The sequence below is a fragment of the Gobius niger genome (genome assembly GCF_951799975.1).
Source record: "Gobius niger genome assembly, chromosome: 8".
NCBI classification, from domain to species: domain Eukaryota; kingdom Metazoa; phylum Chordata; class Actinopteri; order Gobiiformes; family Gobiidae; genus Gobius; species Gobius niger.
The window spans coordinates 36,605,867-36,620,516 of NC_136859.1; the positions used below are offsets into that span (position 1 = coordinate 36,605,867).

Sequence of the window (14,650 nt, forward strand, 5' to 3'; positions counted from 1 at the left end):
GGTTCATTTGCATGATCCGTTGTCCCACACTTGCACTCACAAACACACTCTCACTCGTCCTGGGCTGGCCTATTGTTCTGGGAAAGCTCCACAGAGAGGCCCGCCCGGGAATAGAACCCGGGGCTGAGGCACGAGCGCTACCCGCTGCACGGTCTGGGCAGATCTTAACTAATATGTTACAAAAGATACTAAAGGACATTTACACCATCAGAATAAGTGAGAAACACACAGTGTGGAGAGGGATGTTGACTAAACGAGCGGGATTCATGATGACAAAAGTAGGAGCATTATTTCATCATCATAAGCTTGCTCATTTGGACCCTTCCATCTTGTCCCATTTGGAATAATCCGCTCTTTACAGCTGGTGGACAACCCCTTGTTAATGATTCATGGAAAAATAAAAATATAAGGACATTGGGACAAATATTGCATGGGGAGGAAATTATGCCATTCCAACAACTTAAAACAATATTTAATTTAAGCGACAGGCATGGCTTTCAATATATGCAGCTTAAAGCTATTCTCTCTAGTTTCAAATTGACTAATACAAATGAATACCTGGATCACCAACTCCAAACTGCAGTAAATGGCCGTAACACAGTTTCAAGACTGTATAAGTTATTAAGTCATGACTTTTTTGAATGTTGCGGGGCTACTATGGAACAATGGGAGAAGGATCTAGAGACAAATATAACCAAAGAAGAGTGGGAGACCATACTAAGACAGTTAAATTACAGCTCAAAATGCGTGAGATACAAACTGATACAACTCAAGATTCTATTCAGATCATAGATCACGCCACAGAAAATACATAAAATGAATAGCAGTGCCTCAGATTTACGTTGGCTGTGGCATGACTGGGACTCTTATCCATCTACTTTGGGAATGCCCTGAAGTGAAAAACTTTTGGGGAAAAATTAAAGATGTTTTATGTCAAAAACTCAAAGTAAATTTCCAGTTATGCCCACTAGTAGCCATTTTGGGGAAAAATGTGGAGGGTGTGGACTCCAGAATAACACAAAAGATAATTTCTTCAGCGTTTCTCTCAGCAAAGCGCACTATCCTTATTAATTGGAAGGTGCGGAAACACAATTATTTTCAGCTTGATAAATGGCTGGGAGAATACTTGGATCTTCTCTCCATGGAACAAGCAGCTCTAGCACTCGGAGCACCCTAACATATTTAACTTAGTATGGTCTGCACTAAAACAAACAAATATATAGAATCAATGGCCTTTATGGAAAATGTGAAAATAACTGTCTGAGTTAAACAAATTATGAATGTTTGCATGATGATGTGTCTGTCTTGTCTTGTCTTGTTGACAGGTATGGCATCAATATGTGGGAAGGTGTGTTTTGTCTTTTAGGGCATCTGTAAGTTGTACTCTGTCTGCCAACCTACCCCTCCTTTCCCTCCCTATGTTGTCCATTGTCATTGTGTCATTTTTGTTTGTGGAATGTATAAGTTTGTCTTTTATGTCTGTTATTGTCAAATAAAAAAAAAAAAAAAAAAAAATAAGCTTGCTCATTTGGTGAACACAATATAAAACATACACATTGACCAAACAAATATAGACATTAGCCTCAAGAGCAAACCAACCTTTTTGACAGAAGGTCATACTCCTGAAGAATAACAAGCAGGTTCTCCACAATTTGAAGTTCTCCGATCTGCTCTCTATAATCTGGGCTGCACAGATACAGGAGATACAGATCATAGGTTACACCTGGGCAAAGTACGGCCCGCGGGCCACATCCGGCCCGCGAGATGATTCAGTCCGGCCCATAACTTGTAGGGCATAAATTCATAAGCATGTCAAAAAAAAAAGTAAGTCTCTAGCTCATTCCTGTGCGGAGTTGTGATTTTTTATTTTTATTACCAGAATGCTCACTCCAGCCACTAGGGGGCAGATTAAATAAGAATAAAAGTAAAGAATTCCACAGGTGTCCAGCAAAGGGCACTGGCATAATAAGATATAAAGATATAAACAACACATTGTGTGACTTGCAAGTGGGAAATGGACAGTCTGCCCCTGGGCAGCTGTGGCTACAATAGTAGCTTACTACCACGGAGTGCGGAGTGAATGAATATTGACTACAATGTAGCAGAGACTTGTGACACAGGCTTGTAAAGTGTAAGCCGTTTTTATGAGGCTACAGTCCTGCCAGGCTCATCATTATAGATTATATAGATATAATCTATAGATATTGAAATAATTTATAGATATTGAAAAAAAGTCCTCAATGTATTTTCCCGATCAAAACATTTTTTTTTATTTTGGAGCTTTTGTTCATGGACCCCAGCGATACACTCCCGATATATTATACTTATATCCCGATATAAGTTTGAGTTATTGTTGGTGCGGCCCTCCGACTCAATTCAGGCTCCTCATGTGGCCCCTTATGAAAATGAATTGCCCACCCCTGGGTTACAGTCACCATCGGCATGTTCAACTTTTTATCAAGTATTTCACAAGATAATTGGTCGAGACTACGTACACGGGCAGAATAATAATCCAGTCAGAGATCTGTGTTCTAGAAGGTAGGGCTGAAATAACTAGTCGATTATTTATTTATTTATTTGTTTATTTGGTCGGGACAGTGCATGTTAATGAACATGCATGGGACACATGCATGTAAACACGCCACACTGGATCGTAGCCTTGGTCTAATTTCCATCCGTCATCCCCCGTGTGCACTCTCAAACACACTCTCATTCATCCTGGCCTATTGTACATGTTTTTGGTGGGAAACCAGAGTACCCAGAGGAAACCAATGGAGGCATGGGGAGAACATGCAAACTCCACACAGAAAAGCCCCGTCCAGGTGGGAATCGAACCTGGACCTTGAAACACGAACACTAACCGCTGTGCCACCGTGCCGCCCAGTGGATAACAATTTTAGAAATCGATTCATTTTCTGGTTTACACACTCAAAAAGCTAAAATGACATGAGCATTTTGTATGTTTTGATGAAAAACTACTTTTTCTTCAGTGTGAGGGTGTGTAAAGTGTTTTGTACATTGCAAATAATGTATGATGTGCCTGTGTCTCCGGACAATTATCTAATCAGGAATCAGAATGAGCTCCACTCTTGTTGCAAGTTCCGAGAGTTTGAACCAGTTCGTAAATAAACGTCCTCAATCCCAGCTTGTGTCCGCGATAAAGTCCCAGTCAGTGCCAGTGCAGCCTCCGGTCGTTAAAGCTCAGTGGATCAACTCTGGAGTGAAGAAAGCACTAAGAGCCTCCTACAAACAAGGCACTACTTAAAGAACTGTGGCCCCCTGGAGGGACATACTCACTGGGCCAGAGAGGTGAGGGCCAGCAGAGCTCCCAGTAACACACTGCTGTCCGAGGAGGAGAGGAGATTCACCAGCGTCTGCAGACAATACCGTAATGATCATCTCCACAACATCTCCACCATCATTTTAGTGGATATTTTTATACTTCCACCTCGCCCGAGTAAATAGAGATTTGCCAGATTTTTACACCAGATGCCCTCCCCGTTGCTTCCAGACACATCAGAGCGACCAGTGGGGGTGGAGGTAAGAGGTTAAGCCAGACACAAAGGCCACACTCACCAGCAGCGCCTATCTCACCGGCCTGGGGACTAGTCGGAGTCTCGAGTTCCCACTGGTCACGGAGATGTCTCCGAGACACCGCCTACAGATAAGGCGAGTCTCCAGGTAGACTTTTTCAAGTCTCCGACAGCGACAGGTCTCATAGACATTACAGGGACGTCACAGAAACATCTTACAGGTTGAGAACAACAAATAGTGTTAGCGACGTTGCCATAACTGCTTGAGACGGTGTAGACCTCGTGTAGACCTCGCGGAGACTTGAGTCTCCAACTAGTCTCTAGGCCGGTGAGATGGGCCCTTTGTATGAGCGCAATCAATCCGAGACTGCAACAACTCTGCAACATCACAGGCCCTTTGGATAATAACAGAAAATGCTGATGCTTTTGGCTCTCGCTCCATTGGCTGACAGACACAGTGGCCTGACAGGAAATCCTGGAGAGAGATTGAATAACATAGAGCCATTGTCTTGAACATGTCTGTCATGTGAGACGCATTAACGTTAGCCTCGCTGCGTAACATTGATTTTCTGTCTTCATGTGGCTTTTGCTGCTTTACACTGTGGATATCCTTACAGTGAAAGTGATGCCACTGGAGCATCTACATAGAAAGTCACTCAGTCAGATACATTGCAATAATGCCGGTCTACAGTCACAATGTATTTCAATTTGATTTTAATTTCAAAGTATTTTTTGAAAAAAAAAAAAAAAACGTAGACAAAGGTTTTTAAGCCATCATCTGCACGTGATTCTGTTTATTCAATCTATTCAGAAACAAAGCTTTATAGTCCAGGTGCGTTCAGTAAGAAGGTATTTCAAGTTTAAGTTTTTTGTAATAGATTGAAAGTAAAAGTCTTTAAAACAAAAGATGAAACTCCTCTCACTGGTCTCTTATATTCCGAAACTATGATCAGAAGTGTTGCTGGTGAAGCTTCTTGGATGAGAGGCAAAACAATCAATGCTTAAACTGCAGAAAACAGACGACGGCTTCAGGACCTTTGTCTACAACAGAGAACTCCTGCACTTAGAGCTAATACAAGTGTTTCAGAGCTTGCACAAACAAAAAGAAAAAGAAAAGAAGAAAATCCCCCAAAAAAAACTTTAAAAAGAGAGATCTCCACACTAGAAATGAGCAATACTGACTAAAATGAATGTCTCAATAGTTTTGGGACTTCCTTGATAATGGTTATCATGAAGATAATTGTCCCCATCAAACTACAAAAGGGCAGAATTTTGTCCCTATATTTTCCCTTTTTTTTTGCCCAATTTTTGCCTCTATTACCCAATTCTTAACATTGGAAACATACCGTGATTTCCAGACTATAAACTGCTACATTTGTCCCACCCGTTAAACCTTGTGACTTATATAACAATGTCATACTGAATATTGTGTCATGTGATCAATAACAATGCACCTGGGTCCAAAAACAATATTTCTGATGACAGGACTCGGGCGTGAGAGAGAAGATCTGCACAATAACTGAAAATGCACTCAGTTGAGGCGGGGGTTAAAGAGGCTAGATGCAAGTTGGTCATTTTATACTCGCTACTGCCACCTCAGGTCTTGTGTGAAACTGCAGCTTCTATATTAAGCTCGTGCATGACGGCACTTCTGACTCGAATTAACAGCTTTTTGAGTGACAGTGCAGGATTTTAGAGGCAGTTGTGGTGAACAGGTCTGAGCTCATTCTACACATTAGGACATGGTGGAACATGGAGGGGGAGGAAAACACTTAAATTTAACATTTTTAAACTCTGTATAGTCCCTTTAAATAAAGGCCATAAAGTGGACTTACTCGGCATAAAAGCTTCCTTTGGGTGCCTATCTTAGGTATCATACATCATTTTAATATTTTTAAACTCTGTATAGTACCTTTAAGAGGTTAACACACTTTAAGTAAATGTACCTGTAGGCCGCCGTTCTCTTGAAATATTTGATGGCGCACAAAGAGAAAAGTCCAGTATTTCCAGAGCTGCGGCTTATAAACAACAACAAATAAAGTGTTGCCTATGTATATATATAAAGGAGAAGTAGTAATAAAATTGTTGGTGTGCCTTATATTCAGGTGCACTCAATAGTCCAAAAATAATGGTATCCGATATTGCAATTGTAAAATTCGCATATGTTCCAAACATCCATTCCGTTGCCAGGTCGTGGGGGCAGAAGTTGGAGCTGCCCAAATCACACTGCACCAGCCCCTATGGCTCCTCCTTCAGGTGGTGGGTCCACAGAAGGACGGCCTCACGATTAACCGGGCCTGTTGGTCTCTCATAAGGGGCTTCTGAACCGCTCTTTGTCTGACCTGTCACCTAGGACCTGTTTGCCCTGGGAGACCCTACCAGGGGCACGAAGCCCCCGACATCAGAGCTCCAGGATCATTCGGGCGCTCAAACCTCTCCACCACGTTAAGGTGGCGGTTCCAGGAGCGGTATGTTCCAAACAGCCATTTGGATATTATCTTGTGCAGAGTATTGCCCACTTCTACTCCGCACGTCTTTTGTTGGGACGGGTGCAAAACCAGAACAGAAAGTAGGAAAGGCTGAAAATTGGTGTTAGGATGGGTTTAAGGATAACATTAAATCACTATTTATCATACTGGGTCAAGCTGTACAGTCGTACTATCTCTGTCATAGCCTTGACTGTGGTGCTCAGACTCTTGTGTATCAGTCTGACACTCTGAGAGGGTGTTTATCCGACCAGTCAAGTCTGTCCATGCTTCCACAGAAAAGGGAAAAATGACCTCCCAGAGCGTCACGCTGATCCAAAATCAAACATTCAGTGTCTGAGAGTTTGAGCTCCACAGTCAAGGCTCTGACAGAGATAGTACGACTGCACAGCTTGACCCAGTATGATAAATAGTGATTTAATGTTATCCTCTAACACTGGGCACAGCAGCTTTAATGGGAGAAATGAGAGACACTGACCCTGTGGACTCCCGTGTCCATGACGTGGGGCCGCAGCTCGTCACACGCAGACATCTTCTGGATCATGTCTGTCAATAACACGCAGCACATTCACAGCACAGACCACGTCACCAGAGGAGACCCCCCCCCGCTGCTGTACTCACACGTCATGGTGACCAGCATCTGCCCCGCCAACGCCTGTCCACCAGAGGACACGGACTCCAGGTACTGAAACACAGCCACCCAAATCAGAACCAACAGCTCCGTGAGAGAAACATGCAACTGTAATTACCCTGGCCAAGGACGTGAGGCCTTGATGTTGATGGAAAAGTTTCTGGAAGGAAAAGCAGAAATATAGTGACAGAAATATAGTTTTTCATCACTTTAATCAAGTCTAATAACACAGGGTCACAAAAAATAGCTTTTGTGAGTTGTCTCAATGTTTTAACTGATTTAGAACATTTTTGCAACACAGGGTCTGAAAATGATGTTTGTGTGTAGGTTTTTGTGCTAAGTGGATTTTCATGTCTTAGATATGGCAAGTTCTCTGGCTGGCGTTATCAAAATGTTATATTAAAAAGAGCCAGTCTTTTGAACGGCTCTTTGAAATGAACAGATCCCAAAGACTTGGTAAAGAACTGTAAATGACATCACTAATAAATTGTCAATAACACACAACAACAACAACAACAACACATTAAGATGTTTGTAAGTTTGAATTGAATCAAAATATCTGCACAAATGCAAATGATACCAACCGTCTGAATGGAAGGATCATATTTTGTAAAGATTCCTTGGTGGAGTTCCTGGGTGATGATCACTTTGTGCCTGTTAAAACCTGGATGTTGGATGTGAATACTTCAGCGGAGGAGACGACCGCGTATATAAATGTCACGGAGCTCTTCTTCAAGCTCAGGTTAATGTGACAAATTGCAAATGGTAAAATAGTTTATAGCGTTTAGCTTCCAGACAAACTCTCCGACATTTCTAAATGCAGACGCCTCTCCCCCCGCTGAAGTACCCGTCAAAAGTGTGGAAACGCTTTTAATGTTTTTGCTTTTCTTCATTTTCAACACGATTTCCACTGTGTGATTCTCATTGAAGACATTTGACTCTGAACATAAGGGATTATGGAGTTAAAGAAACAAGGGTGAGATTATTTCAAATCTGTTTTATGTTTTAAATCCTCTTTATTCTTGACCTTCTCTCCATGAGGTTCATGAGTTACTTATCCCTGAAATTTAACCTTTAACGTCTGTCTGGTCCAAATTATTTCTGTGATGACATCATGAAGCTCAAGCTTAAATTATGGGACATAATGTAGTGAACAACAATATCCCAGATTAGGTATATTGTAATATTGTATTAGCATGTTCTGGTGGTGTTCAGGAACGGGATTTTTAAGGATTTTTTACGATGTTTTTGTACAGGCCATATCGCCTTTGCTCTGCCCAATCCCGTCAGACCTTGGAAGCTAAGCAGGGAAGGGCCTGGTTGGTACTTGGATGGGAGACCGTTTAGTAACACCAGGAAGCCTAGCGAATGTAGTGAGTGAGTGGTTGGTGGTGGTCGGAGGGGCCGATGGCGCAGACTGGTTGCCTCGCTTCCGTCAGTCTACCCCAGGGCAGCTGTGGCTACAATAGTAGCTTACCACCACCAAGTATGGAATGAATGAATAATGCAATGTGAAGCGTCTTTGAGTGTCCAGAAAAGTGCTATATAAAACCAATGCATTATTACATGTAATGATGTTGTGTTAATTTTAAATGTAGCATTTTCATGGACCCCAGGAAGAGTAGTCTTTACTATTATATGGTAAAGACTAATGGGGATCCATTAATAAACAATAAACAAACAATAAGGAGGAAATGTCCAAAGTGCAAAGCAGAAATCAAAGCACAAGGCGGCCATTTGGAAGAATCTATTTCAACTTATTTTGTTTAAAGGAACACTTTTGTGCTGATAAACTGTATAAATGAGTGTCCAATAGTGTTGTCTACATGTCCTGGTCATACTTTTTGCAATTTAGTGTAAATAAGTAAACAGATCAACTTCCTGTCTAAAAACGTCAGGTGAAATGTCTGTACTGCATGTGATCATTGAATTTGGTGCCACTGTTGGAGGAGGCGTAAAATCTGATGTCACTGCCCTGCAGCACAAACACTCCAATGAAACGCTCCCACACATGAACCTGGCCCCGCCTCCTGCAGTGAGGAGGGAGGGGGGGAGGGCTGTTTACCTGTAAGGTGACCCAGGCCTGTCAATCACAGACCCATTATGTGGGTAATGTCCAAACAAATATTAACAAGTCAATTTACATTTACAATTTCAGGTTAGATATGGGGAAGTAGCGACGCCATATCGTGCTACTAGCCAATTGTTTCACTTCTCCCTGAGCCAGGATCTGTGTGCTCTGAAATTAGAGCTGAGTTATTTTTATCCAAGTATTTGAAGTTATAAAACAAAGGAAAAAATGTCAAAAATGCCGTGGCACACAAGTGTGCCGTGAGATATTGTCTGGTGTGCCTTGGGAAATTATCCAATCTCACCTAGTTGTTTTTTTTTTATAAACAAATGCATTATTATCCACAAACAATGTACCGTTTTCGAGTGTCGATGCCGTCTAGTGATCGGCAGAGTAACCATATTATACTCTTCCATATCAGGTAGTTAAGTTCTTTGATACAAGAGAATTAGTGATGTATTGAGGCATCGTGGCTAGTGAGACTATACGGCGTTCCTAGCCAAGACACTTTGATGAGAATATTTTCTGCTGGTGGTGCCTCGTGATTATTTAAATGAAAAAAATGTGCCTTGGCTCAACAAAGGTTGAAAAACACTACGCTAGGTCACTTCCTTTAATGCTGTCCCGGGACCAACAGCTGATTTGGACACAGTTCATAAAATATAACACCATACATTTGTTTTTTCAGTTCTGTTCTTTGAGTTAGGGCTGTTTTTACCTGAAGCTCGGTGTCTCGGACCAGTATTCGGAGGCAGGTCAGAACTTTGAGGACAGACTCGGGTGCAGCTGTGTCGAGCCATTCACTGCAGAGAGGAGTCAGTGTCTCGGGGAGAAGCTACAGATCATAGAATATAAAGCAGTGCTTCTCAACTGGTACGGCATCGGGACCCACAATGCCCCTGGGATGACACGCGACCCACATATGACTCAGACTTATAAAATATTTTCTTTCCCTCAAAATGATGGTTGAATAAGCATTAAATGAGTCAGATACAATAACTGCCATTTTAACCTCTTAACCTCCGCCTTAACCAAGCACATTTTCTCCAGTTCGACTTACAGTACTACCCAAATCCAACACCTTCTTGGAAAAAGGGTCAAAATAGCAACAAAAATGAGACGTAAATGAGGATGAAATCACAGCAAAATGTGTGACAAGAAAGTGTAGAAAAAGCAACAAAACAGATTTTTTTTTTGGTTTTCTGAAAACGCTTCGGCGACTCACTTTTGTGTCCCGACCCACCAGTTGAGAAGCACTGCTTTAAATTTGAAAGTTATGTTGGAGTTTGGGCCAAACCTGCACAGACGATTCTTCAGCAGAGAAATCAGGAGACTCCTGAACAGTCTGTGCTGGGGGTGGCTGCTGAAGCATCTGTGGTTTTCAAACTCCTCACTGTCAAAGGAGGCATGATGGCTTCATACAGGTCATCAGCCAGTCCAAAATGCTCAACTTCTATATTTAAACTGCCACAAACGCAAACAATCTCTGCACATTTCATTTCCTAATGTACACAATATCAGCCAAAATGTTTTCGACCAACGTTTTAGTATTTTTCACAAACTTTTGGAATAAGTAAAGTCGAGCAAAGTCATAACAAATAATTTTACATTTAATCCCAGTGTGACTTAGCCTGGTTTTACCAGACCCTCGTACTTACTTCGTTTCTTATAAGGGTCTGAAACTTCTGAATTGAGCTGCGTTATCAGGTGGGAGGGGTGAACTCCTTTGAAACCATTGGATCTGATTTTCGCTAGTGTTTGGTCGTGACGTATGTAATGCGCCTGAGTGAATGAAGCAGCTACTATAACTCTATCATAACTCTATCATAACTCTATCATAACTCTGTCATAACTCTATCATAACTCTATCATAACTCTGTCATAACTCTATCATAACTCTATTATAACTCTATCATAACTCTATCATGACTCTGTCATAACTCTATCATAACTCTATCATAACTCTATCATGACTCTGTCATAACTCTATCATAACTCTATCATGACTCTATCATAACTCTATCATGACTGTCATAACTCTATCATAACTCTATCATAACTCTGTCATAACTCTATCATGACTCTATCATAACTCTATCATGACTCTGTCATAACTCTATCATAACTCTATCATGACTCTATCATAACTCTATCATGACTGTCATAACTCTATCATAACTCTATCATAACTCTGTCATAACTCTATCATGACTCTATCATAACTCTATCATAACTCTGTCATAACTCTATCATGACTCTATCATAACTCTATCATAACTCTGTCATGACTCTATCATAACTCTATCATGACTGTCATAACTCTATCATAACTCTGTCATAACTCTGTCATAACTCTGTCATAACTCTATCATAACTCTATCATAACTCTATCATAACTCTGTCATAACTCTATCATAACTCTATCATGACTCTATCATAACTCTATCATAACTCTGTCATAACTCTGTCATAACTCTATCATAACTCTATCATAACTCTATCATAACTCTATCATGACTGTCATAACTCTGTCATAACTCTATCATAACTCTATCATAACTCTATCATAACTCTATCATGACTGTCATAACTCTATCATAACTCTATCATAACTCTATCATAACTCTATCATAACTCTATCATAACTCTATCATAACTCTATCATAACTCTATCATAACTCTATCATAACTCTATCATAGCTCTATCATAACTCTGTCATAACTCTGTCATAACTCTATCATAACTCTATCATAACTCTATCATAACTCTATCAACTCGATCAACTGAGATCAAGCCCAGATGTACATGTAGGGAAATGATAATTGACCAGAGTTTAGGACGGCTACGGCCAGGCTAAGTTTGACTCAACTTTAATACTTTCTAATAACATTAAGGTCTTCATTTTGGCACAATCCATTTAACTGAAATCTTTTGAATGTCCTGTGGAAACCGTGCACATCTTTTTCCCTTATATTGTTCAATCTTAATTTTCCATTATCTTTTCAAACATAAAAAGGTCTGGGAATGGAACTTGGGATGTTCTTGGCTCGGTGCCGCTTATCTCAAAATATGTCTTCCACTGTTCAGATTGACTTGACAAGTTGGATAGATATATTTTGAATTGCCAAAAACCCTTGACCGAGTACTATAGGAAGCTGACCTGAACTTCTGCAGCTCCAAGTTGACGGCGAGCTCGGGCTTGCATGTGCTGGAGTGATTGGGATGTGGTCCCTGTGGTCGTTTTGCCGCGGCGCTGCGTGGTTTCCCAGGGCTGAACGACTCCTCCTGAAACACACGGGATACTTACTTACTACCTGCAGTACTTAGATCCACACAGTACAACATCGTCCAATCGCTTCGGGTGACCTGTGTCTGCAATAAACTCCCATACAAATCAGATTCAAGAGACCATGGAGTCGACGTATTTTTGCTATTAGCGACAGTGTCCTTTTGATAACGATGCAACATGGTGTCAAAATGTTGTTAAACATCTCTTTTATTGAAGTCAAAATGATGATCATGATATGAATATTTAGTTGTTAAAATTGTACTTTTTGTTTATTAGTTTCACATACGTATATTTTCTTTTTGTAATATATTCTTCAATATGCTAAGTTAATTTCAATTTGCTTACTTTTTGTTTTACTTTGTCATTGCGCACCTAGGGGACATACAGTAGGGGAGTAGCGCACACTGTCCAACACGCACCTGGGTGGGCTAACGGTTTTTTACCAGTCAAGTAGGAGAGGCAGCAAGCAGGCATTGAACATGAAATCTTGCTGTTTATCTTCTAAATCTGGAGAATAAACCCTTTTTTGAAATCCTAAGTTTGTTTAGACATTGTACTCTTTTGAATGCGCCGTAAAACCAAAACCCATGGTGCGTCGAAGTGTTTATTTAAAGTTTGGTCCCCCAGCCCGATACCTACCTGCTCCACTGGTCCCCCAGCCCGATACCGACCTGCTCCATTAGTCCCCCAGCCCGATACCTACCTGCTCCATTAGTCCCCCAGCCCGATACCTACCTGCTCCATTAGTCCCCCAGCCCGATACCTACCTGCTCCACTGGTCCCCCAGCCCGACACCTACCTGCTCCACTGGTCCCCCAGCCCGATACCTACCTGCTCCACTGGTCCCCCAGCCCGATACCTACCTGCTCCACTGGTCCCCCAGCCCAATACCTACCTGCTCCACTGGTCCCCCAGCCCGATACCTACCTGCTCCACTGGTCCCCCAGCCCAATACCTACCTGCTCCACTGGTCCCCCAGCCCGATATCTACCTGCTCCACTGGTCCCCCAGCCCAATACCCCTTCCTGTAAAATACATTTGGTAAACTTTGCTTTTTGTGTCGAGTACTGCATTTGGGTTCAAAAGTCTGTTCCATAACACTTTCAAACTGTGCCACTGAAGTTCACACTTTTTTAGTCCCTTCTTTTAAGTCTGATTTTGTTTTAGGAGTCGACTATAATATCTGCAGATCACAGTTTTAGTTTGTTTCTAAATGCAGACTATAGCGTAACCTTCTCTGTCTAAGAGAAACATAATGTGAGATCTTCCAGCTCCAGACCTGGCACATTGAGTGTGCTGGACAAATAGCAATGTTATGTAGATCAACCCTGTTCCTCAGACTCTTTCTGTGGTGGTTGGGGAGTGGGAGAGAACACGTGCTTTTGTTTGTTTTGGTGTTTCTGCCGAGAGCAGACCATAGACTCACACCACAGCGGACCGTCTGTACACAGTGGGATAAATGAAGTTTTTAATTTGACCTGATAGAGCTTATTAAAGCCTATAATGCTAAAGGAAGAACATGAGGCAGCACCATGCATTTGAAAACAATGTGAGGCTGCCATACGAGTAATGAAATACACCACACCTCAGTCAGCGTAGTGGCGTCGTACGAAGTGCGCCAGTATAAATAAAGTTGCCTTGCAGTCAAGATGACCGCGTGTTTGGAGCAGCGCTGTCCTTGCGCCGGGCGGAAGATCAGACACTTGGTATCATTAACTACTTTTCATTTTGTTTTAGTGTAATTTTAGTGAGTAAAAAAATATGACTTTGACTAAAATTATGAAAAAATATTTTAATCGATGAAATGAACACTGATGATTCTCATCTGATCATCAAAATAGTAGCATTTTGCTGATTGTGACCATTTCATTTGCATTTCTTTATTATTGTGTCACACCTCTCGTCGGTGAGTGTTCTTTTCAAGCAGAGAGAGAAGCCTCCTGAGATCCCGAGATGACCTGAAAACAAAAGGCTTAAGTGTGATGTCATTTCAGAAAACCTGTTTCTGACAAGGTTGGACAACATTCTCACTGGCTGTCGTTAGTCGTCCGCACAGGAACTTTCTCTCGGTGTTTGGGGTTCTTCAGTGAATTATTGTTAGACATAGTTTTCTTTTTCCATGAGTGATCTGTGAGGACAGCAGAGAGTACAGAGAACAATTGAGAGAATTACTGTTAAACATGGACTGTTTCAAAGTGTATTACTGTGAATACTTATGTCACTAGAACATAGCCATAGCACTTAATCTTGAGTGCAGTGAGATGTTTCTCTTTTTTTAATTATAAGTACAAAATACTAGTTCCACAGGTTGATTTTGTTTTGACTTACCAACTAACATGAAGGTCAACTATACTGTACTTATTTCAGGAAAATGTTACTTATTTCTTGCTTTTTGCAGTAAGAGAAAGAAGAGGCAGTATATTCCCTTATAGACCTGTCCATGATAAGTCCATTAGGGCTGTCACTGTTCTACCCTTGGAATTAGGAATTCTTCTTCCCCGTACCCCTGGTTGGGAAACACAAACTTAGAACCAGAGGTGGGTAGAGTTGCCAAAATATTGACTCAAGTAACGTTACTCTAGAGTAATTTAACTCAAGTAGAGATAAAAAGTAATGAACACAATATTTACTCATGTAAG

At 41.3% G+C, this 14,650-nt stretch overlaps 2 protein-coding genes across 2 annotated transcripts in view; both read right to left on the minus strand.

Moving 5' to 3' along the window:
• Positions 1–6,516, minus strand: part of znf385d (zinc finger protein 385D) — a 465,630-nt gene extending 459,114 nt beyond the window's left edge. The window contains exon 1 of the mRNA XM_079562266.1: positions 6,512–6,516. The gene's annotated coding sequence lies outside the window, so the exon portion shown is untranslated. The remainder of the gene's footprint in view (positions 1–6,511) is intronic.
• The window catches only part of nek10 (NIMA-related kinase 10), a gene marked incomplete at its 5' end in the record, with an annotated part of 31,719 nt that extends 17,370 nt beyond the window's left edge, over positions 1–14,349 (minus strand). Inside the window, 11 exons of the mRNA XM_079560721.1 lie at positions 1,600–1,686; positions 3,298–3,374; positions 6,498–6,565; positions 6,641–6,704; positions 6,769–6,810; positions 9,440–9,524; positions 10,019–10,114; positions 11,883–12,007; positions 13,909–13,969; positions 14,043–14,139; positions 14,340–14,349. Coding sequence (XP_079416847.1) covers positions 1,600–1,686; positions 3,298–3,374; positions 6,498–6,565; positions 6,641–6,704; positions 6,769–6,810; positions 9,440–9,524; positions 10,019–10,114; positions 11,883–12,007; positions 13,909–13,969; positions 14,043–14,139; positions 14,340–14,349 — 812 coding nt within the window. The remainder of the gene's footprint in view (positions 1–1,599; positions 1,687–3,297; positions 3,375–6,497; positions 6,566–6,640; positions 6,705–6,768; positions 6,811–9,439; positions 9,525–10,018; positions 10,115–11,882; positions 12,008–13,908; positions 13,970–14,042; positions 14,140–14,339) is intronic.
• Positions 14,350–14,650: the final 301 nt, after the last annotated feature.